At 38.3% G+C, this 21,807-nt stretch overlaps 2 protein-coding genes across 7 annotated transcripts in view; one reads left to right on the forward strand and one right to left on the reverse strand.

Annotated features, from left to right (window-relative positions):
- Window positions 1-4,253, forward strand: part of SPATA9 (spermatogenesis associated 9) — a 41,028-nt gene extending 36,775 nt beyond the window's left edge. For all 3 annotated transcript variants that reach the window (XM_063604378.1, XM_003822760.5, XM_008976346.4), the window contains one exon: window positions 3,169-4,253. In XM_063604378.1, the coding sequence (XP_063460448.1) occupies window positions 3,169-3,459 (291 nt within the window). In that variant the 3' untranslated portion in view covers window positions 3,460-4,253. The remainder of the gene's footprint in view (window positions 1-3,168) is intronic.
- A 688-nt stretch (window positions 4,254-4,941) lies between these two features.
- RFESD (Rieske Fe-S domain containing) lies at window positions 4,942-15,363 on the reverse strand. Of its 4 annotated transcripts, none has more exons than XM_014344841.4 (6): window positions 15,269-15,363; window positions 9,752-9,946; window positions 8,868-8,965; window positions 7,847-8,022; window positions 7,716-7,750; window positions 4,942-6,039 (listed from the first exon to the last, which is right to left on the reverse strand). In XM_014344841.4, exons 2-6 carry the CDS (start codon window positions 9,809-9,811, stop codon window positions 5,776-5,778), a joined length of 633 nt encoding a protein of 210 aa, XP_014200327.1. In that variant the 5' UTR covers window positions 9,812-9,946; window positions 15,269-15,363; the 3' UTR covers window positions 4,942-5,775. The 4 variants fall into 4 exon arrangements, with proteins under 4 accessions (XP_014200327.1, XP_014200326.1, XP_063460449.1 ...); XM_014344840.4 differs by having other exon boundaries at window positions 14,011-15,281; XM_063604379.1 differs by lacking the exon at window positions 15,269-15,363 and adding an exon at window positions 14,007-15,257.
- Between the last annotated feature and the right edge of the window lie 6,444 nt (window positions 15,364-21,807).

Below are 21,807 nucleotides of genomic sequence, written 5' to 3' on the forward strand. Positions count from 1 at the left end.
TCTATTTGTCTATTCTTGTACCAATTGAGCACTGTATTAATTACAGGAGCTTTATATCTTAATAACTGGGAGAATAAGTCCTCTTTCCGGTTCATGAATATAATATATCCTTCTATTTATTTTGGTATTCTTTAATTTCTTTTAATCATTTTTATGTTTTTTTGTTAGCATTCTTACCCATTTATGTTAATATATCAAAACATACAAGAAGTCCCAATTAAGAGCCAAGCAGGTGTGTGCATGTGTGTGTGTATGTGTGTGTATGTAAGTTGACTAGATAGTTCTAAAATATATAGGGAAGTGCATAGGGTCAAGAATAGCTAAATATCCTTGAAAAAAGGTAGAACTTACTTTTAAACATATTAATTCAGTTTTTTAAAAACTAAATTTATCAACTATTTTGCCACTGTTTTAAATTTTCAAGAAGTGCTCAATATTTTAAATGTGAATCTTATACAAAATTGGCATTCAACTAAGCTAGGATGCAAATACATTGCATAAAATGAACAGGATGACATGTCTATGGGGAAATAAAAACTAGACTAACACAAAAATTAGATTTCAATTTCTCAAAGGCTGTTGAAATCATCTCACACAATTTATCACGCCATGAACTTTATAAGCAGGTAATAGAAACAAATTTTTGTTGATCTGATAATTGGTCATATATGTATCTAAGGCCTGGGAGAGGTCAGGTTACAATTTTGGTTTTGAAAGCAATATATATGTTAGATGTTAATGTCCTACGAGTGGAACCATATCAAGAGAAGAGACAGGTAAGTCAACAGAAATATGAAGAACAGCAATATTTAAGTGAGCTAAAAAAGAATCCATTTGGGAGACAAGAAGCAACAATCAGAAAGGCAGAAAGAAAATCAGGAGAAATAGTGCCAAGGAAATAGAGACTCAGGATGTTGTGAGTAGTTAAGTGTCAAATACAAGCAGAAAAAGTCAAGTAAAATGAAGATTTGAAGTGTCCATTAGATATAGTAGTAAAGATGTCAAGGTTAACCATCTCAAAAATGATTTCAGCGGCATAATTGGGTAAGGAAGACAGAAATAAGCAGGTTTCAGAGTGAACAGAAGGTAATAACGTGGAAACAGACTCTGGTTTGACTAAGAAGACAGAGTGTGTAGCAGTCAATAGAGAAGCAGATTCCCAGAGATTTTTAATTTTTAAATATTAGGATGGAAGATACTCAAGTATGTTATAGATTGCAGGGGAAGATCCAGTCAAGAGTAAAGAGGCTGAAGAGACAAGGAATAATTGATAGAGAAGATGGTAGGATGTAGGTTAAAAACAAAGATAGAAGGATACTGACCTTGATCAAGACCGTTCATTCCTGAGACTGGGAAAAAGGTGGTTAGAATGTGCACAGATATAATTTTTTGTTGGTGAGGGAGGAGAGAATGTTTCAAATAGGATAGAACTTTCCAACCTTTTTCGCAACATGAATTCACAGAGAATGATCATATTTTGGATAAATGGATGAGGCTGTTTACAGCTAAAGGTCATGACTTTAAAGGTTTCTAGTGCTGGGTCTGGATACATAAAAGTGCAAGTAACAAAGGATATCTGAATGACAGTACCTTAATCGATAAAGATATTTAAATATCTTAATTAGAAGTTGGGAGTTAGGCAATTCCCAGGTTTGTACAATTAGGTCCAACATGTTATCAAAGCCCAGGTCTGAATGTCTGTGCTTCCCCCAAATTCTTATGTTAAAATCTAATCCCAAGGTGGTGGTATTAGCAAGTGGGGCCTTTGGGAAGTGATTAGGTAATGAGAGCAGAGTCCTCATGAATGGGATTAGTGCCCTTAGAAATGAAGCCTGAGACAGCTGCCTTGTTCCTTCCACCATATGAGGACATAGATAGAAGGTACCATCTATGAAACAGAAAACCAGCCCTCACCAGACACTGAATCTGCCAGTGCCTTGATCTCGGATTTCCCACTCTCCAGAACTGTGAGAAATAAATTTCTATTGTTTGTAAGCTACTCAGTTCATGGTATTTTGTTACAGCAGCCCTAAAAGCCTAAGACAACAGGGTCTTTCCCTCTTTTTCTTCTAAAAACTTTTTAGTCCTTAGGTTTGTTGCCTCATGATCAAGCATCACAATACTATCAGTGTTCAAAGAAGGAAGAGGGAGATAGGTAGAGGGAAAAGACAGTCTATATAGGAGGAAAAACTTCCAAAAATCCTTTCTGAGTTCCATCCCAGCAGACATATCATTTTATTTCACTAGTTACAGGGTAGCTAATGAACTAACTGCAGGGAAGTGAGGGAAAGTGTCTGTGTTCCTCAATTCTATAGCAAGAGGCAGGCAAGAAGGAGGAGGCAGGAGGGCAAGAGGAAGTTGAGGCTGTTCAAGCCTGAGGACCTCAATCCTTTTGCTGTTACCTCTTTGGGAAAACCTTCTAAGTGTTTATAATCCTTTATATTACCTTGAGGCATCTCTTTGGTGAAATAAACTGGTTTAAGTCTTCTCATATTTCATGAATTTTCCGTTCTCACTGCGTGCCTTGAATACTTAGCATCATCATCATCTTCATCATTAGTAAACTTACAGAGTAAGTTTAATTAATGCAGTCCTTAGTGGTTCTGAATTTCTGAAGTTATTTTTCTCTGTTTTATTTTGACACTCCTCTCCTTAAAGTACTGAGTGACATTTTTGGAGGGGACAGTGGATCACATGTTTGCTCAGAAACCACTGATAGTAGCTTACTAAATTCTTACTGATATGTTGATGTCCTTTCATTGCACATGCAAGTATAAGCAAAGTCTAGGGGGAAGAAAATTAAAACAAAAAAACTACTTTGAGAAAAACCATGTTTGAGGACAAATTCCATCTCTCAGAAAATGTTTCATTTAATTACATCAAGAGAATAAAGATGTAAAACAGCTAATGAATTGGGGGAAAAAGATGTAAAACATATATTTATTGAAGCATACTAGGTTTTAAATTGCTCTCTAGATTGTAATGTATTATTTAGAACAATCTCCCAATGCTTATCATATTATGTACCTGAAGGTCCTGAAAAGAAGTGTTTTTTATTAGATTATGTAGATTAAATGACTTTATGTGGAACACTATATTGTATGTTTTTAATCTGTGGTTAGTAGCTTAAAAAGAAACTTTACTTTACAAACTCTTTTTATTGTATAGGCAGTCTGTGTTAATGCTGTGCTGAAGAAGGTAAAGAACATCTTCCAGGAAGAAGAATCCATCAGGCAAAACAGAGAGGAGAGTGAAAATTGTAGAAAAGCCTTTTCTGAGCCTGTGCTTTCGGAGCCTATGTTTGCTGAAGGTGAAATCAAAGCAAAACCTTATAGGTCATTGCCGGAGAAGCCAGACATTTCAGATTACCCCAAGCTTCTTGCTAATAAGCAGAGTAATAACATCCAAGTTTTACATTCTGTGTTTGACCAATCAGCTGAAATGAATGAGCAAATCTGAATACAGATATCACTGAACAGAACTTAAGAGTTATCTATTTAATGGCACATTTCATCTGACAAAACTCAGAGTCCAGTTTACATATTCTGAATTGCTCTGCTTTCTTAAAAAAAAGAGAAGGGGGCTACTATTAAAATGTCATTTTCTAGTATTTACATGATAGAGTAAATAAAGTGAATATTGATGTGGAATATATGTACTGACTACATACTTTTAATGAACAAGAAAATCCATCCTCTGGTAGGTTAGACTTTACACTGTGGTTTATAATATAAGCATATTTATAATACATTAATGTTTTTATTAAAGACTTGTTTTGAGTGTCTAATTCTTTACTTGGGAGGAAAAAAAGCCCCATCAAGATGGTGCATATCAAAATAAAAGAATATTTATTTTTTATATGCAGACTGGAGAGTTTGAGTCCGCCTATTATTATTTTGTAAATCACTTGTAAAGTTATGAAGGATTTGCAATTCACAGATGTCATAAATTTATAAAACAAAATATTACTTACCAATGTGATGAGAAGATTTCTGTATATGAAGACAGTACATGATATGATTTTTATTTCTAGATTTAGAGATACAAATTTAGAATGAAAAATCAAGTGCACACTGCTCATTATTGCCAGTGGCTCCTATGAGAAAATATTTCTGTAATTATTCCTGCAAACCAGGGCTACAGTTTTTGCCTGAAGAAAGTACTTTGATTTCTTCTGTTCACTTTATATTCTGGACATGTGTTAAGACCTGACTGGGCATTGAAGGATTATCACATGATAGAATAGACTGGGATGTACCTTCCTGAGAGATAGTACATTTTCTGTACTTAGTAAGTAGCTGCTACCACAAACAGTATCTATAAAAAGCCCAAGTCTGGTTCGTTGGTTGTCTGAGAAATGAGGACCAAGTGCTACTCATGCTATCCAAACTCCAACAGAAAAGGAAGTGTAATAATATGTAGTAAAGGTAAGTAAGCAGAGTCTTTACTATACAGACCTTACTCATTTACTATTTTTATAATAACCAAGAGAAAGAGTCCAGGTCGGCTCCTTAGAATGTTAAGTATTAGATTTAGATTCTTAATTCTATTCCTTTAAAAATACTACTGTGCTTTGAGACTAGGTTCCAATCTTGACAGTTCTTCTAACTCTGAATTCATCATCTACTCATTTTAGCTATTTCTGGTCCCACATAGTGGTGATTTTTGCATGAGCACTGACCATGCAAAAATCACCACTATGTGCTGCTGATTTTTGCATGGTGGGTGCTTGGGGTGTTATTTTAAATACATTACAACTGGTACGGTATGAGCACCAGGCAACTGAACGGTACTGACCATAAATAACTGACATGATAAAACCAGGGTGAACCAACTGAACATCAACCTTGCCCGGGAACTCCAAGGAACACAACCCTAGATCTCCTCTCTATAATATTTATAGGAGACACTTAGTTGTGCGTACATTCACAAAGTTCTAAAACGTTTTTAAAAATCTTTATTTGAAAATTTCATATAGGCGTTCAAAGAACATTGGCTCACTGAATAGGAGACTTTACATCTCTCATGGCTGGGCAGCAGCTGTGTCTGGCTTCCTTACTTCAAGATCTGCCTTGATCACAGATCACTTAACAGTGGTTAAGTTTCTTATTTTCAAGTTCAGCAGGTAAACCTATCTCATTTTTGGAGGCATTTTTTAAGTATAAAAAGTCTGTTATTTAGGAAGGTTGCACAGTTCAGATGTGAACATTTCAATGTATTTAAACTTTCCTAAAAATGTAAAAATAACAATCAAATAGGAGAGGTAGCAAATCCACAGAGGTGTAAATAAAACAAGAATGGAAGAATGCTGATAACTGTTAAAGCTGAGTGATGGAAGTTCATTATATAGTCTGTTTACTTTGTATATACTAAAACTTTTCCAGAATTAAGTCTGCTACATCAAACAGGGATTTTTTTTCCTATTTTAAAAATTAAATTTTTTAAATTAAAAAATTTTTTCTTACTAATCCTTAATTTTTACCTATTATTTGTTTACTCCAAATTTATTTTCATCCTTCTTAAACAGAACATCCCAAACCTATAACCTTCAGGTTTCTAATTAATCCAGAAGATTCGATAAAATGTATTCTATTGATCCTGATGATAATCCTTACATCATACTAAGTATGTGTGCTCTTAAACCTCTCAAATGTATATGAATTTTAAACAGTTGTGCCTATGTTGAAAAATTTCATCACCTTTAAAACTGAAGCAGAGTTATTCTAAAAATGTTTTCAAGCATACAAAATATTTTTCATTTCTATATATTTTTTATCAGGAAGAACTCTTAATTACTTTGAAGTCTCCAGTGGCATAAAAATCAGAGTCACACTTAAAAGGTTCATTAGAAAGAGTCACATAAATATTTCCGTTGTCTACTGTCACTGTGTGAATCCTTTGCTTTATTCCTTTGGAGCACCACTTGGGTTTTGCTGATGGATCTTTAGGGTTTATAGACTGGTACAGACCTTCTCCTGTTGCCAAAGTAATTTTGTATTTATGCCAGGGGCAAACTATACACGGTCGTCCATCAAAATCCTGGGGAAGAGAATAACTCATTTAATATTCTGACATGTCAAATGTTCTTGATAGACTCTGAAGAGTCTGCTGCAGAAGAACCAGGTTAAAAAACAGGTTAGCTTTTCTTTTTTCCTCCTATGTACAAATTATTCAGCATAAAGCAGATCCTAATCTGAGAAGAGTCATCAAGCTCTTTTACAGTTGATTAGAAAGCCAGTTAGAGCTCTATCAGAAGACTGACATGCTCAGGCAACTAAACCATGTGACTGCAGCTGTGCTGTTATCTATGAGATGTTAATGTCGCCTCCTTGACAGAAATGGGGCAAGGACTTCAAGTGCTTCTATAGGAATTTTCACTAGCTTCTAGAAGAACTGTAAGGTTCAGATATAAATTCAAAAGGAGTTACTAAAGGCATGAGTGCATATGATAATAGAAGAGCAATTTGTGATCCAAAGTAGTTAATTCTCAACTTTTTAACTGTCTTGGTGAAGTGCTTCTCAAACTTTAAAAAACATAGGAAGCACCTGGATCTTGTTTCAATGCATGTCTCTCTGTTTAAATGTAGTAGGTCTAAGGGGTTGGGGTGACAAGATTCTGCATGTCTAAGAAGCTCCCATGTGACACCAAAGTTGCTGGTCTATGGACAACAGTTTGAGGAGCAAGGTCTTCAAGCTCTCATTATGGACTGAAACTGGAGAAAATTCTATGGTACTATTATCAGCTCACACATGTAAGTGGGTGCTTTCATTTTCCCCTCTATATCCAAAAGTGCAGGAATACTGATTTGTACTTTCATAAAACTGTCAGCAAAGATTCACATTTTCATAATTTACGTTACATAAAACTGTCAGCAAAGATTCACATATGTGGGTTTGGACAATGGGAAAAAATAGAAAAAATAAACACACATATGTTCTTTAACATGAGGACAGGTGTGTACACTCATCAAGTGTAGAGAGAGTGGAATGCTAAGTTCAAGCTTGTACTTTGCATTGGTTAGAGAGAGAGAGACCAATTTCATGAAGAAACAAGAAATTAGGTGACTAGTTTTGGAATCCAAGGAAGCAAAGACAACTTCCCCCGTTCCTCCTCAGTTAAGACTACAGTGTGGTTTATTTCTTTAAAAATATATTTATACTGTATATTTTTGTTATATTATAAAAATAATATATACTCATTTTAAAAATTCAAATTATGCAGAGTGTATACAGTAAAAAGTGAATATTCTTTTTGATGAAAAAAGAGATCTCATAAGACTATTATCATCCTATGACGTGCTTTTTTCAGTCACAAATACATTGTTCACATCTCTCCATACCCATATGGATCTGCCTCATTAGTTTAATGATTGCATGGTACAGTTATTCCACAGCATGGCTGTATCATAATTTATTTAACCAGTTTCCGATTGTTAAAACATTTAGGTTGCCTTCAATTATTCATTATAATAAATACTGCTACAATGAATCATTCCTATACAAATACTTAAACATCCGTGCAATTATGGCCATAGAATAGATATAGAGTATAATTGCTAGGTCAAAAGATATGCATATTTCTCATTTATCTTATGAATTCCCAGAATACTTGAAATTATATTCAAAGCATTAAAATACAGTTCAAACCAATTATAAATTATTTTTGAATATATTTATTTGCTGAATTTGCTGAAAATAAATTTAATTTTACATACCTCTATATCTCCCAAATGTAAAGGTCCTCCTGAGTCTGAAAAGGAATTGAATATTACCTGCAGTCACTAAAAAACTGAAATTTTGATAGTTTCATGGTTTAAAGTTTTACAAATGAAAAATAACATCTTACGGTAACAGCGAATATCCATAGCATGATATTCTCCCTTGTGGTAGAAAATGACCACTTCTCTATCATGGACAACAGCTGTCATTCTTTCAGATTTTTTAATGTCATCTTCTCTGCCCACACACACAGAAGAATATTCCCTCTTTTCAGGATCTTGTGCAGAGCCATCAAGATTCATACTAGTTGAACATAAAGAAGGAAAGTTACAAGAAGTATTCACTAATTTGGTTCCAGCTTAATGGAGATAACCATAAGAATGAATAGTTTGGACTTTTCAAGATTAATGGAGGCACTTTCTGTAGCTATATAAAAATTTATAAATACTAGATTATTATTATTTTGAGACAGAGTCTCACTCTGTCACCCAGGCTGGAGTGCAGTAGCACGATCTCAGCTCACTGCAACCTCCGCCTCCCAGGTTCAAGGGATTCTCCTGCCTTGGCCTCCCGAGTAGCTGCGATTACAGGAGCCCACCACCACACCTGGCTAATTTTTGTATTTTTAGTAGAGACAGATTTCTCTGTGTTGGCCAGGCTGGTCTCAAACTCCTGACCTCAAGTAATCCACCCACCTCAGTCTCCCAAAGTGCTGGGATTACAGGCGTGAGCCACTGCACCCGGCCATAAATACTGGATTATATTAAGTAGGTAGTCATTACTTTGCGTTAGAGACTCTTAAAGACTGCCAAAATTAGGGAGGATTCCTCAGTCTGAGGCTAGAGTTGTATTAGATTCATTTCAAGGTCAAGAAGGAAATTTCAGAACTTGTAAAACATAGAGATTTAAGTTTCACTATCCCTTTATTTCCTATCAAATTCAACACTAAACAACATTCAGTTATCTGCATTGTTTTCAGCCTTCTGCTGAAGGCAGGATTCTTTGATTGTCTGAATAGTCTTCAGCCTCTTGGCTAAGGTGGTCCACTTGGTTTTGCCTGGAGTACACAGTTGGCTCTTACAGGCACAACCAGATAGCTATTACAGCAAGAGAAGGTGGGTATGAATGAAAACCTTTCATTTTCTTACCTCAGATAAAAACTGGTCACTGAGATGACAGCTGAGCTGAAATGCCCAAAATGCAAATGAACTAGACATGCCAACAGCTTGGGGAAGAGAATTCCATACTGAAAGAAGAGCAAATACAAAAGACTGAAGGAAAGAAAAGTCTTGGTGAATGTGTTCCAGAAGACTGGAACATAATATGCAAGATCGGTAAACAGGCAGGAGCCAGGTTGTGCAGTGCTGTGTATGGATTTTACTCTAAGAGCAAAGGAAAGCCACTAAAGAGTATAAAGCAGGAAAGTGTGAATTGATTTCTTTTTGAAAGAATGCCCCCGGCTCTGTGGAGAATGGATTATAGCAAAACAACAATGGATGCCCAGAAATCAGAAAGCTAGGGGTCCATGAAAAAGATGGTGGCTTGCCACAGGGGGTTGATGCTGTAGGGGATAAAAAGTAATAATAACAGTAGCAGCAGTAGCTACAATTATATTGTGTTAACTATGTGCCAGGCACTATTCAAAGGCTACATTTATTTATTAACTCCTTTAATCCTCCATGTTACTAAAAAGGTATTATTTTAATTTTATAGTACAGAGAAGTTGGGTTGATGAACTTGAATGAAGATGCTACAGAAAAATAAATAAAGATGACTCCCAAGTTTTAGGTTTGTGCAGCTAGGTGAACTGTAGTGCCAAAGACTGTTGAGGAGAAAGGCCAAGAAATGAATGGTATTTTTGCAGAACGGAAAATCAAGAGCTATATATATTTTACACATATTGAGTTTAAGGTATCTCAGAGACATCCACGTAGAGATGTCAAGTCAACAACCAGATATATGAGACTAAAGTCGAGAATTTCTAGAGAGAAAAACTGGGGAGTTTCCAGGTCATAGAATTCTATGGACTCACTTGGAGAGGAAGTGTAGATAAGGAAGAAAGTCTAAGACAATTCCTGAAACACTTCAACATTTAGAGGTCAGGTGGAAGAGAGGTTGTAGAGAGGCAAGATCAGTAGAGTGTCCAATCTATTGCTAATCAAATGAAATTCATTCACAGCTTTCTTCTCTGTCTTATATTCTCCTTGAATTGCAAATAGGTGGTAACCTGGAAAAAAAAAGGCAGGCAATGAGGCCAAATAAATTCCAATGCTGGTCACGTCTGTGTACTAAAAAATAAATAATACATGAAGAAAACGCGAGGTTCTTAGGAAACTGTCCTGAAACTTTGGTTGTTCTATAAAGAGTTGTGCCTACCCTGTACCCTTTTCTCTTTGTAAGTTCACTTACTCCCTATACATCCACCCTCCTAGAAATCAAATACTGATTAGTATCCAAGTAAGAGCTTATATTCAGAATATAACCATTACTACTCTCTTTTCCCTGTATTTCTAAAGTCTGTCTCCTATTCCACTCTTTAATATCCTTTTGGCCAAATATAGAAATTAAAAGGTGGGAAAAAAATCAAGACTAAGAAATATCTCAATATTATTTTTAGGAACAGGCTTAAGGATTATAGGTTTGATCCTGCCCTTGAATCAAAATAATGACTCAGGCCAGTGGCTCACACCTGTAATCCCAGCACTTTGGGAGGCCTGGGTGGGAAAATCAATTGCCAAGAATTCAAGACCAGCCTAGGCAACATACTGAGACCCAGCTCTACATAAAAATGTTTTTAAAAAATTACCCAGGTGGGTTGGTACTTGCCTGTAGGGTTGGCTGCCTGGGAGGCTGAGGGAGGAGGATCACTTGAGCCCAGGAGTTTGAGGCTTCAGTGAGCTATGATCATACCACTGTACTCCAGCCTGGGCAACAGAGTGAGACCCTGTCTCTAAAAATATTTTTTTTAAAAAAGAAGTTTGCTGTGGAATGCTCAAGATATTAAACACACACTTGTCTACAAATATTTAACAAAATTACAAATCAGTTGTCAACTTCAAATAAATATTCTAACTTTAGGAAGATATTTCATCATCCACACCTTCTTCAAATATAGTAATACTGTAGTATTTCACAGGAGTTAAGCAACATGATAATGTACCTTTCCTTGATCAAAAGGAATCTGCATTGTAATTCCACTCAAGTCTTAGGTTACCATTTTACATAAAAACACATATATCCCACTTCTTTTTTTTTTTTTTTTTTTTGAGATGGAGTCTCGCTCTGTAGCCCAGGCTGGAGTGCAGTGGCTCCATCTCGGCTCACTGCAAGCTCCACCTCCTGGGTTCATGTCATTCTCCTGCCTCAGCCTCCCAAGTAGCTGGGACTACAGGCGCCCGCCACCACAACCGGCTAATTTTTTGTATTTTTAGTAGAGATGGGGTTTCACCGTGTTAGCCAGAATGGTCTCGATCTCCTGACCTCGTGATCCGCCCGCCTCGGCCTCCCAATGTGCTGGGATTACAGGCGTGAGCCACCATGCCCGGCCCTATCCAACTTCTTTAAAGAAGGCATTTGTACCTTGGTGTACCTAGCTTAGAATGGTTACACACTATGGGCCAGTCCCTTCCCAAAAAAAGGGAAATTGTTTTCATGGAAGTGCCAAGTGACTTTAGGACTTCTGCAGATAATTTTCCTGATGGCTTCTCTAAATATTTATTTAATCCCATATAACTGATTGGAAGTTTTAAAATGTTAGCAGAAAAAGAGCATGGTTCATTTAAAAAGTAAGTTTATAAAACAGAAATTATTAAGAGTAAAATCTCTGTTAGTGTGTTACGAGCGAGCTTTAGAAAAAGAGAATTTATAGGTCACTATTTTAAGATAAATAGTTCTGAGCCATGTGGAAGACAGATATCAGATATCATTGTAAGTCTGGGCTCCAAAATTGAGGTGTAGGTAGAGAGATATGTGTGTTCATGTTTGTGCATGTGTGCATGTGTGTTGATGGGGAGAGACAGGGGCTTTGAATTCAATGTATAAAAGAAGGCATTACACACATCAAACTTAGAAAATTATAGGGATGTCAAATTTGTACTCTGAAGTTTGCATTTTTAATTCTGCTCTAATTTTTTTTAAAGAGGGGGATAGAAAAGTAATACATATGCTGTTTTTAAAAATTATTTCACAATAAAAAAGCAAAAATTTATTATTTTAAAGCAAAGGCAAAGAGGACCATGGCCATGATTTTCTGGGTTAGCTATGGCTGATAGGAGGCAAGAATACTATCTCTGAATGGTCATCTGGTTTTATTTGATTTTGGCAGGTACTCAAAGAACACAAATTGATCAGGTGGTAGTATTTGCCTTCAGAGTTGGGCATGCAGCCTTCATCACATTTTGTGACAGAACAGAGGGGTAATAAGAAAAATGGGAACAGACAAAGGAATGAACTGAAAGAAGGGGAAATAGGCTAAAGAAAAAGAAAAGAAAGAAATGTGGAATTTGCAATACATATAACTGACAAACTCTTGAGATTCAGAATATGTGAAGAACTCCTATAGGCCAGTAAAAAAAGAACAAATAATCATAGAAAAATGGGCAAGACATGAACAAACATTTCACAAATAAAGAAATCTGAATGGCCAGTATATGTAAAGACACTCAATCTCATTAGTAGGAAAACGCAAAGGAAATGCAAAGCAAGGCCATTAATGTGATACTATTTTCTATCCACCAGGCTGACAAAAAATTATACCAAGTATTAGTGAAAATATGGAACTGCTAGTGATAACATAAATTAGTGCTACCACAATTTGGCATTACCTAGTAAAGTGAAACATAATAATAGTCCCACTTTGGGTATATGCCACAGAAATGCGCACAGGTACACCAGGAAACATACACAAGAATAGTTACAACAGCAAAAAACAAAAACAACACAAAACCCATCAACAGAATGGAAAATGTGTATGTTCATTCAATGGAATGCTGTACAGCAGTGAAAAATGTATCTCTACATCAAGTTGGCTTAATTTCAAAAAACCTAATTGCAAGTGAAAAATTTAAAAAGGAATTCAGAGTATGTTTCCGTTTTTATCACAAAAGTGGCAAAACCAAACAGTATATTATTCATGGATATATGTACTATAGGGTAAATATATCAAGAAAAGCAAGGGGATAATAAACATTTCTTAAATGTCTAAAAATATTTACTTTTTTCTTATAATTAAAATTATTCTTTTCAAGATTTAAGTTGTATCCTAATGTATATTTATGTAGCAAATGACCCCAAACCCAAGAAAAACGGAACAAAATTGCCCTTTCTATCCTCAGAGAATGTGCCTGTGCATAGGTCATGAATTAACTATTTGAGAATTTTGTACAGCTAATTTCAAAACTTGGCACCAAAGGAGGAAATAAATGAATAGTTGTTTTCCTCCAGGCCAAAAAAAAAAAAAAAAAAAAAAAAAAAAGCACTACTATCAAAAAGTAACGAAATACAAGAGATGTAGTATAATATCAAAAGTTAATTATGTTTTCCCAACTCCCAAATAAATGAGAACCAAATACAGGTCTTTCTCAAATTTGAGTCACTACAAACTTACAGTTTTTGCAAGGTTTGCCTCCAACCCGACAAACTGGTGAACTTTTACGGGACTGATAAAAAAGGAGCAGAGAAAACTGGGGCTAAATGATAAAGGTTTCAGAGCACTATGATTATGGCCGTGCATTTTGCTTAGAAAAGTATAATTTTATATGTCAAATAATAGTTTCCTCTATGTATCTTAAATGGTACTATTTATACTATTTGATGACTTTTTACATTTAACACCCATATTATTCTTACTATTGTGAATATCATGATCCATTCACACAATAAGGAAAGCCCACGTGTTCACCTTAATTATCGTTATTTTGATGAACTATTCATAAACTCCCAATATATTTCGATTTTAAGTCTACTTTAAGATAGTAGAATCTTAACTGAATGAAACAGAAAATTAAACAACTCATACAGTTTGGGGGCTAGATGAAAACATCCCCCTGAAAAACTTAGTCGTTGTGTTTCATGTTCTCTTCGAGAAAAATTTTTGGCCTGTCCCTAAAATTGGTTTCTAAAGGTGCTAACTCCATATAAAATTACAAATTAGCTAAATGGATACTCGGTCACTATTAGATTCCTTTCCAACAAAGGAAATAAATTCAAGTGGAATTAAAAACAATATTTAGTGTAACTCAAATTTCCACAAGACACGGGAGATAAAAGAAACATGAAGTGAAACGTACTTACTTGTCACTCGTCTTGAATCATGACTAAGATGCTTTTACCAAGTGTGGAAACTTTGCCTACACATTATCAGAATGCTTATCTCAAGTATGACACCCTTGCTTTTACATGCAGGGAAGAGAAATGCCTTAGAGAGTAGTTTTTGTATCTCTCTGAATGGCAGAATAATAACACATAAAACTAGCTGTCCTTCAGTAAATGCCTACTGCTTGGACCCTTTGAATATAATAGTTCATTAGTCTTCACAAAACCGCCAACGGGTGGGCATTAGTTTTATTCAGGTAGCACCCACGTTTTTATAAAAACATGAGGCTTGCAAGTAAACTATCCTGAAGACACAGAAACCTTTTAGCAAAGCAAATATGTATATTGGTGATATATATAGTATTGATATTTATATTTGTCACCAAAGATGGTCCTGAATTAAAAAAAAAAAAGGAACGCTAATGTGCAACAGCTATGTTCACGAATGTTTACAATTGAACGCTTGCCCAATAATTTTATATAAAGTCACAGAGCTGCTCTGGAAATCAGCACCACCGTATGATGTTGAACTGTGATCATGAGTGAGCCAGACCTGGGTTTGCATCCCAGTTCTGCGTGATTTGGGGCAAGTTGCTTAACTTCGCTGTGCTGCAGTTTCTTTTACTTTAAGAAGGGCCCGCCACATAGGGGTGTGGGTAAAGCACATAAATGCTTTAACACATGTCAAATGTTTAGAGCAGGCCTAACCGCAGAAAACGCTCACAGCGCGTTAGCTGGCACCTCTAAGGTCCATCCAGCTCTGGCAGTTATCCTGCCTAACTTCAAGTTGTGTTTAACATTTCGGTAAAGACCGCCTGCAGTTCTGAGACTGCACGTGGCTGTCCAGGTGCTGCAAATTCTCGACACAGACTCCAGGAGGCGAGTATCCCCAGGACGGCCGGGGCTGCGGAAGCCCTGGAGCAGCTTCTATACTTTAGAGCTTTCATGGCACAAATGCCATGAAAGCTTGTTAAAAACGACCCGCGTACCCCCCTTAGGTGGCAGGTCTCACGTGTGGCCCAAGTTTCAAGGTGAACAAGCTCGGTGGGTCTCCTGTGCCTGGGCGGAAGCCCGCCTTGGCGGGTTAACCGTTAACTAACGCTGAACCGAAACCCAAGAGGGCCTCAGGCCCCGCAGCGGCGCGGCCACAGCCGGAATGAGGAGTCCACGCCCGCAGCCCAGCCGGAAGCAGCTGGTCCCGCCAGCCCGCCCCCTGCGCGGCGAGAACAGAACTTACTGTCCCCGAGTCCTCGCTCCGCCTCCGCGTGACGCTACTGCACGAGCCAGAGCTCCAGACATGCGCGGCGCCTCGACGGGGGGCGGGGCGAGGCCGTCCACGTGACCCAAGAATGCCCGCCCCCGGGACCGCCTCTATGGCATTGCCGGCAGATGACCCTGGTTGATAGAGATCTCTGGCCAACAGCGCCGCGCCAGCACCTTCAAACTGGCAGGCATACTCGTGTGCTTGACAAATGTGGATAGCATCAGTTTACTTTTTAGTTGTTTGTTGATCTCATTACATTTATTCAAATTTTAGATGCGCCCAGCGACTTCATTCAGTTATTTACCCTATAAAAATATTTGCTGAAGGTCTTCGCGATGCTGGTAACCCATGTATAAGGATGTTAAGGCCGGGCGCGGTGGTTCACGCCTGTAATCCCAGTACTTTGGGAGGCCGAGGCGGGCGAATCACCTGAGGTCGGGAGTTTGAGACCAGCCTGACCAACATGGAGAAACCCCATCTCTACTAAAAATACAAAATTAGCCGGGCGTGGTGGCCCAGGCCTGTAATCGCAGGTACTCAGGAGGCTGAGGCAGGAGAATCGCTTTGAATCCAGGAGGCAGAGGTTGCGGTGAGCCGAGATCGCGCCGTTGCACTCCAGCCTGGACAACACGAGCGAAACTCCATCTCAAAAAAAAAAAAATGTTTATTGCTGTGAAGTAGTGAAAATAGCTGAAGTGATAACACGGAGGAATGGTTCAATAAAACACAGCACAACAGTACAGACATGTGAATTACTTCGTAGCTGTGTACTGTATACTCAAAGGACAGGTCCATCATGTAATGAATATTGAAGGCAAAGCGTAGAATACTATATATGGTGTCCTCTCTTTAATGTAAACAAAAATTATTTTTTGAAATACAAACATGCAGGTATGTACATAAACTTTTTCTCGAAAAATCAAAAGAAACAATAGTGGTTGCTTTGGGAGGAGATGGAGAGTTTTCACTTTCATATTATGAACTTTGCAATTTTGCTTTTTTCTCATTGTACTTCCCTGAATTGACAACAACAACAACAAAGAAAACCACCAAAACCCTCATATTTGTGTTCCGAGCTGGGAAACTAGATGAGCCTAAGTTTTTAATTTCCTTGACTACTTTCCAATGCAGTGATTCTTAACCCTGGCTATGCCTTAGAGTCGCTTGGGAGTTTTGAAAAGTCGTAATGCCCAGTCTGTATGCCAGACCAACAAAATAAAACACAGATTATTTGGGGTGGGGAGGGAGTGGGCAGATTCAATGTATGTTTTTAACTTCCTGAGTGATTCCAGTGTGAACCCAAGGTTGAACACTACAACTTGTATTTAGTATGGTGACATAGTGATCTCAGGCTCTAGGGTGTCCCAATGAACTGGGGCAGCCGAAACCCAGGAACTTTGTCCATTTACCTCAGTGTGCTATATAAATGCCATTTTTTAAATGAGCCTCAACATGTAAGAAGTTGAATAGCTCAGAATAATTTGCTTCCAGTGCTAGTTTCTTCTGTTTTTTTTCTCTTCAGTACAGTTTTATGGTGATCAATAATATTTTATTGGGTCATTTCCCTTTTGGCCATTTTTTTCACTGACCCAAACACAAATTAACTATCTAGTTTTGATGTATCAGTTATCAAAGATATAAAATATATTTTGATTTATTGTAATTTCCATTATCTGTTGGTCATCCCAAATGATTTTATTGGCACATGGAAGGTGTTAGTAGTCCCCAGCTTGTCATCGAAGGATTAAATAAGGTTTGCCATTTTAGAAATCCTTTTTTGCTTTGTCATATTCTGGGCATTAAAAAAGGACACATCTTAGATCCATCGACCTTAAATTTGATATTGAATAAACTGAAGACCTCAGTAGTTATACATGCATATACACACAAGTAGGATGAAAGAAGAGAAACTTTCTTTTATCTCTACCAAAAGTATTCATATGGTTAGTCATGTGATGTTTGGAAAGCTATAATGGAGGTCAGAATAAACTACCCTTCTCCACTTCCCAAGTGCACACACACACAAATGCACAAAACCATTCACACACAGGCATGCACATTAGGTAACAGCAAGAACCCATCCAGTCTATTTGGAAGTCATTATTGTTCAGAATAAAGTTCATGATTTCTACTGTTATTTTGCCTTTTTTTTTTTTTTTTTTTTAAATAGAACAATGTTAGCAATGCTACCACTAAGTTTCACCTGTGGCCATCTTAGTGCAGGTACTACCTTTTCTTTCCTTCCTTCATTTGTTCTTTTAGCCTTTCCTTTTCCGCGCTTCTAACTTTGGCCTATTAGTGACACCTAGTGGTTCCTGTGGCCAGCTTTCCCCCTGATTTTGGCTCTCAATATCTTCATGTATGGTTTCAACTGAAAGTTGTGAGCCTAGTCCCTCTGCCGTGAGCATCAGGCTGTTTCTAGGCAGACTTTTCAGGCACCAAGACTCCCCTCTTAGAGAAGTTAAAAACTTGCCTTCAATCCTAAGCCAAAATCTGTCTTGACTGCTAGTGAAGGCACCTGTGTGCTGCTAGTTTCACTACAGGGAAGTTTGAAGGGTGTCCACCAATCTGGATTTCCTACTCCTTCACACCAGAAAAGGGTGATAATACTGCCTTTACTAGGCCCTGGAACTCAGATTACATGACAGTGAGTGTGGCTCTAAATACCACCTATGTGCTTATGACTCCTAAATGAATGTCTCCAGACATACGTTTGTTGGGGATGCCTACTTGACATTTCTATGGGGCTATTGTGGCAGAAACAGTGGTGTTCACCAGACATCCCATCAACTACCCCACATTTTCCAGCTCCACTTACAGTTTGTTGCGGCCACATGGCCAGTTTTGAACAATGGGCTGTAGACTGAAGCATAGAAAAGCTGAGATGAGACTTCTCCAGTTGCCTCTTATTCTGTCATAAGAATTAACAACATTCTGGATGGTGGAGCCTCCACCAGCCTGGGTCCCTGAGTGACTATGCAGAACAGAGACTACATCTCCCCACCAATTTCCTAACTTCCACTAGGCCGTGAAAGTCACATAACTTAAGTGAGAAATAAATTTTTATTATGTTAAGGCCCCTGGAATTTTAAGGATGTTTTTTATTATAACATACAATAGTTTAACCTGATAATTCATAGCTATCTCTAATTTCATTGTGTTCAAAATCGAAATACTAGTTCTCTCCCATAAATCTGCATTTCTTTGTCTTCTCCATCTCTATAAGTGACAACACTGTCCATCTTCAGGCTTAAGGGAGAAATCTGCATGTCTTCCTTGACTCTTCCCTTTTCCTTGCCGCACCCCTTCCTGCCCGTCCGTACAGAAAGGAGTTCGCATAGCTGACCTGAGACTGCTATCCTTAAAAAGGTCTGATTGTAAGGTTGGCCCTTCGCTGACATGTGAGAACTTGGCAGGTAAACAGTCACTTACTGTTGTGCCAAAGCCCTATTAACCTCAGTAGGAAAGGAACCAGGTTCAAGAGGCCGAAGAAGAGACCTAGAGCCAGCAAACAAAACATGGTGTTTTATTAGGTGCTTACAGAGTCCAGTGGTGGTGGGATGGGCAGGAAAACTGCAACCGCCTGCAACCATCATGCAGTTTATATGGTATTTTCACTTTATACCCTCCCCCTAACAATCTCCACCTGGCAAACTTCATGTATCCCAAAATTCGGGGCCTCAGTCCCCTATATTAGATGTTTCTCATAGATAAAGAATGACTCTTCAGGTTAGCTACTCCCAGATTCCCTAGCTCAGAACATACATTCAGGTGCATCTGCCATATGGGGTCATTCTGAGGGTATGCATAAATTATTACTATCAGGTGAGTTTAGCCGACACCTACACCTACACATACAAAGCTTTCCCTAAATAATAAAAGTGATTCCCTGTGCGTAAGCTATTTGTACAAACAATGCACTTGCTTTTCCTTCTGAGATTCTAGAACTTGATACCTGCTAGGCAGAGGTGCCTGTGACCAATGCCCAGTAAAAACTCTGGCTGCTGAGGCTCAGTCTTTCCCAGGCAAAAACATTGCAGGCATGTTTCTACATTTTCATTTCTGGAGGAAGAATGCAGTCTGTGTGACCCCTCGCGAGAGGGAGAACACTTAGGAATCCTGCACACGAAGTCTTCCATGCTCTGCCTGAGTCTTTTTCTTTACAATCCAGCTGTGTATCCTTACTACGTTTCTGTAATAGCATAACTGTAATGAGTCCCAGAATCTAGTGAATCTCCAAATGTGAAGGGGGTCTTAGGGACCCTTGATATCCCCCCATATCTAATCCAGCACTGAGTCCTGCCAATTCTTCCTAAAATGTATCTGAAATTACACCGCTTCTTACCTTATCTGCTATCACCACCCTGAAGGTACCATCATCTTTTATTTGTGTTGGACTTTGAGAGGGCCCAATAACACCTTTCTTTTATTTTCTGCCTGAGTTTGGAACCAGTTGAGAGACATAGAAAGAGATCAAGGTGTGAGCTTTATTTAATTATGAACATCTCAATTGGGGTGGCTTAAACATGCAGCCAAAGGGACTAACAGCCTCCTGAATTAAACTTATGTATCAAAACTCTCTTAAAACTGTCCTCTCTAGCGGACAGACTAGATTGTACCCTCTCTACAGGTACACAAATCTGTAGAAAGAAGAAAGGAGCTAAGCTGAGCATACCAGGAGAAGTGAGTGAAGGTTGGAGATTTGAATAGCTGAAACACTTCTTGTTCACTCCTGATTTTTATCTTCCTGGTGGGACTCCAAGTCCTGAGCATTAAGCGAATGATACACAGCTGACTTAAGTGGGGGGGTGGAGAAGAGAGTCTGATTAGCAAATACCACCGAACCTACATTGAGCCTGAAGCAAAACACCAGCCATTTGTACCAAGCCAGGCTTAGCAAATACACACAGCAGAGCTATGTGGGCCCAGCAAAGGCAAACCCCAGAGAGCTTTAAGTGATGTTGGCCTCGGGTGCAAGCTGCTGCTCCTTGACCTTGAACAACATTCAGAACATATTCATTCTGCTACACTGAGTGTTAGCAGAGATAGGGAGGCCACAAAGACCTAAGAAAGCAGGTATAACTAAGACAAGGTCTAAATTATGTCTTTAAGGACTTTGGCCTTTCAGACAGTAGTGGGTAGAGTCAGGTTTGCTGCAGTTAGAGGTAGTGATATTGATGAAACTGAAGCTTCAGGTTCCCATACTTGCATGGGGCCTTTCCAAGATCCTGAGGTCCTGAGGGACACAAGTAATGTGTTCACATGGTCATATGCTCTCGCTCTCTCTCTCACCCCTACCCCTCACATATATAATTATGTATAATTTGGTAACAAACACAAAAATACAGAAAAATACAGGGAAACTCTATTCCCAAACACCCATTTGAGAGTATAGTACCAATCTGATGCCCCGTCAGTCCCTAATGCTTTAGTATGTATTTTCTCCAAATCTGGACATTCTTCTACATAACCACAATACAACCATCCAAATCAAGAAGTTAACACTGACACACTACCGTCTAATCCTCAAATTCAGTTCAGAATCAAGATTGTATGTTTAGTTTTCATGTCTCTAGCTTTCTTCAGTCTGAGGTATCTCCTTAGTCTTTCTTTAACATTTATGATATTTGCATTTTTGAAGATTACAGGCCATTCATTTTGTAGAATGTCCCTCAATTTGAGTTCATCTGATGTTTCCTCCTGATTAGATTCAGGTAATGAAGGCACATCACAGAGACTGGACTTTGAGCCTCTGTAGGCTGCCCCTTGATTCCCTTCCCACTGGGCTTGAGCTGGCCGTGCTATGTCACTACACCACGTTGCCATCTATCCCACTAGGGCTCTGACACTCCTCTGTGAGCCACCTTGGTCACTCCTCCTTCTCATCCCCCTAGCCAGCATGTGTGTCTACCCCGCTCCGTCCCACCTACTGGCTTTAGGACTGAATTGTTCAGAAAGGAGAAAGAAGACAGGGAGGAATAATGATAATAATGTTTTTGTAAAATGTGTAAAAGCAAGGTAATTTAACTTCTGTGAATCAAGGCCATTGTCTGTTTTTCTTCTGTCACTCAGACATTTTGGGGACCTGGCTAAGGGGCGTCTGAGTTGGAAATACATTGAGTTTGGTTTTAGTGGGATATAGTTGTATGGTTTATAGCTTCCAAGAATTCTCCAGCTGCCCACTGTGGTGACTCTCCGTGTATGCCCAAATGAGGGTGAGGGCGAGGGTTCTCTCAAAATGTGAAGGTGGGACAGTGCCCGACATGGAAGTGTGTGAGTCCTAGAGCAGAAGCCAGATTTGAAATGGATGGAGCCAGAAATTAGGCTGTAGAAAATTCTATCATCAGATGTTCGGTAATATTGTAAGTATGGGATTCTGTTCTCATTGACAGTACACATGAAATGTGCTTAATAATGACATCATGTAAACTATAAACCCACCACGTCTTTTTTGATGGGAATCACGTGAAATAGAATTTATCAGAACTCCTATGTCTAAAGTACACAAACCT

The sequence above is a fragment of the Pan paniscus genome, chromosome 4 (genome assembly GCF_029289425.2).
Source record: "Pan paniscus chromosome 4, NHGRI_mPanPan1-v2.0_pri, whole genome shotgun sequence".
NCBI lineage: Eukaryota > Metazoa > Chordata > Mammalia > Primates > Hominidae > Pan > Pan paniscus.

Excerpts from the sequence above, each read along its gene's own strand:
- RFESD (XM_014344841.4), bottom strand. The coding sequence starts at position 9,811 with ATGTTGAAGTGTTTCAGGAATTGTCTTAGACTTTCTTCCTTATCTACA. Across the intron at positions 7,751-7,846 it reads TATGGATATTCGCTGTTACC|ACTCAGGAGGACCTTTACAT; the intron begins GTAAGATGTTAT and ends ATTCCTTTTCAG. Across the intron at positions 6,040-7,715 it reads TACATTTGGGAGATATAGAG|GATTTTGATGGACGACCGTG; the intron begins GTATGTAAAATT and ends TCTCTTCCCCAG.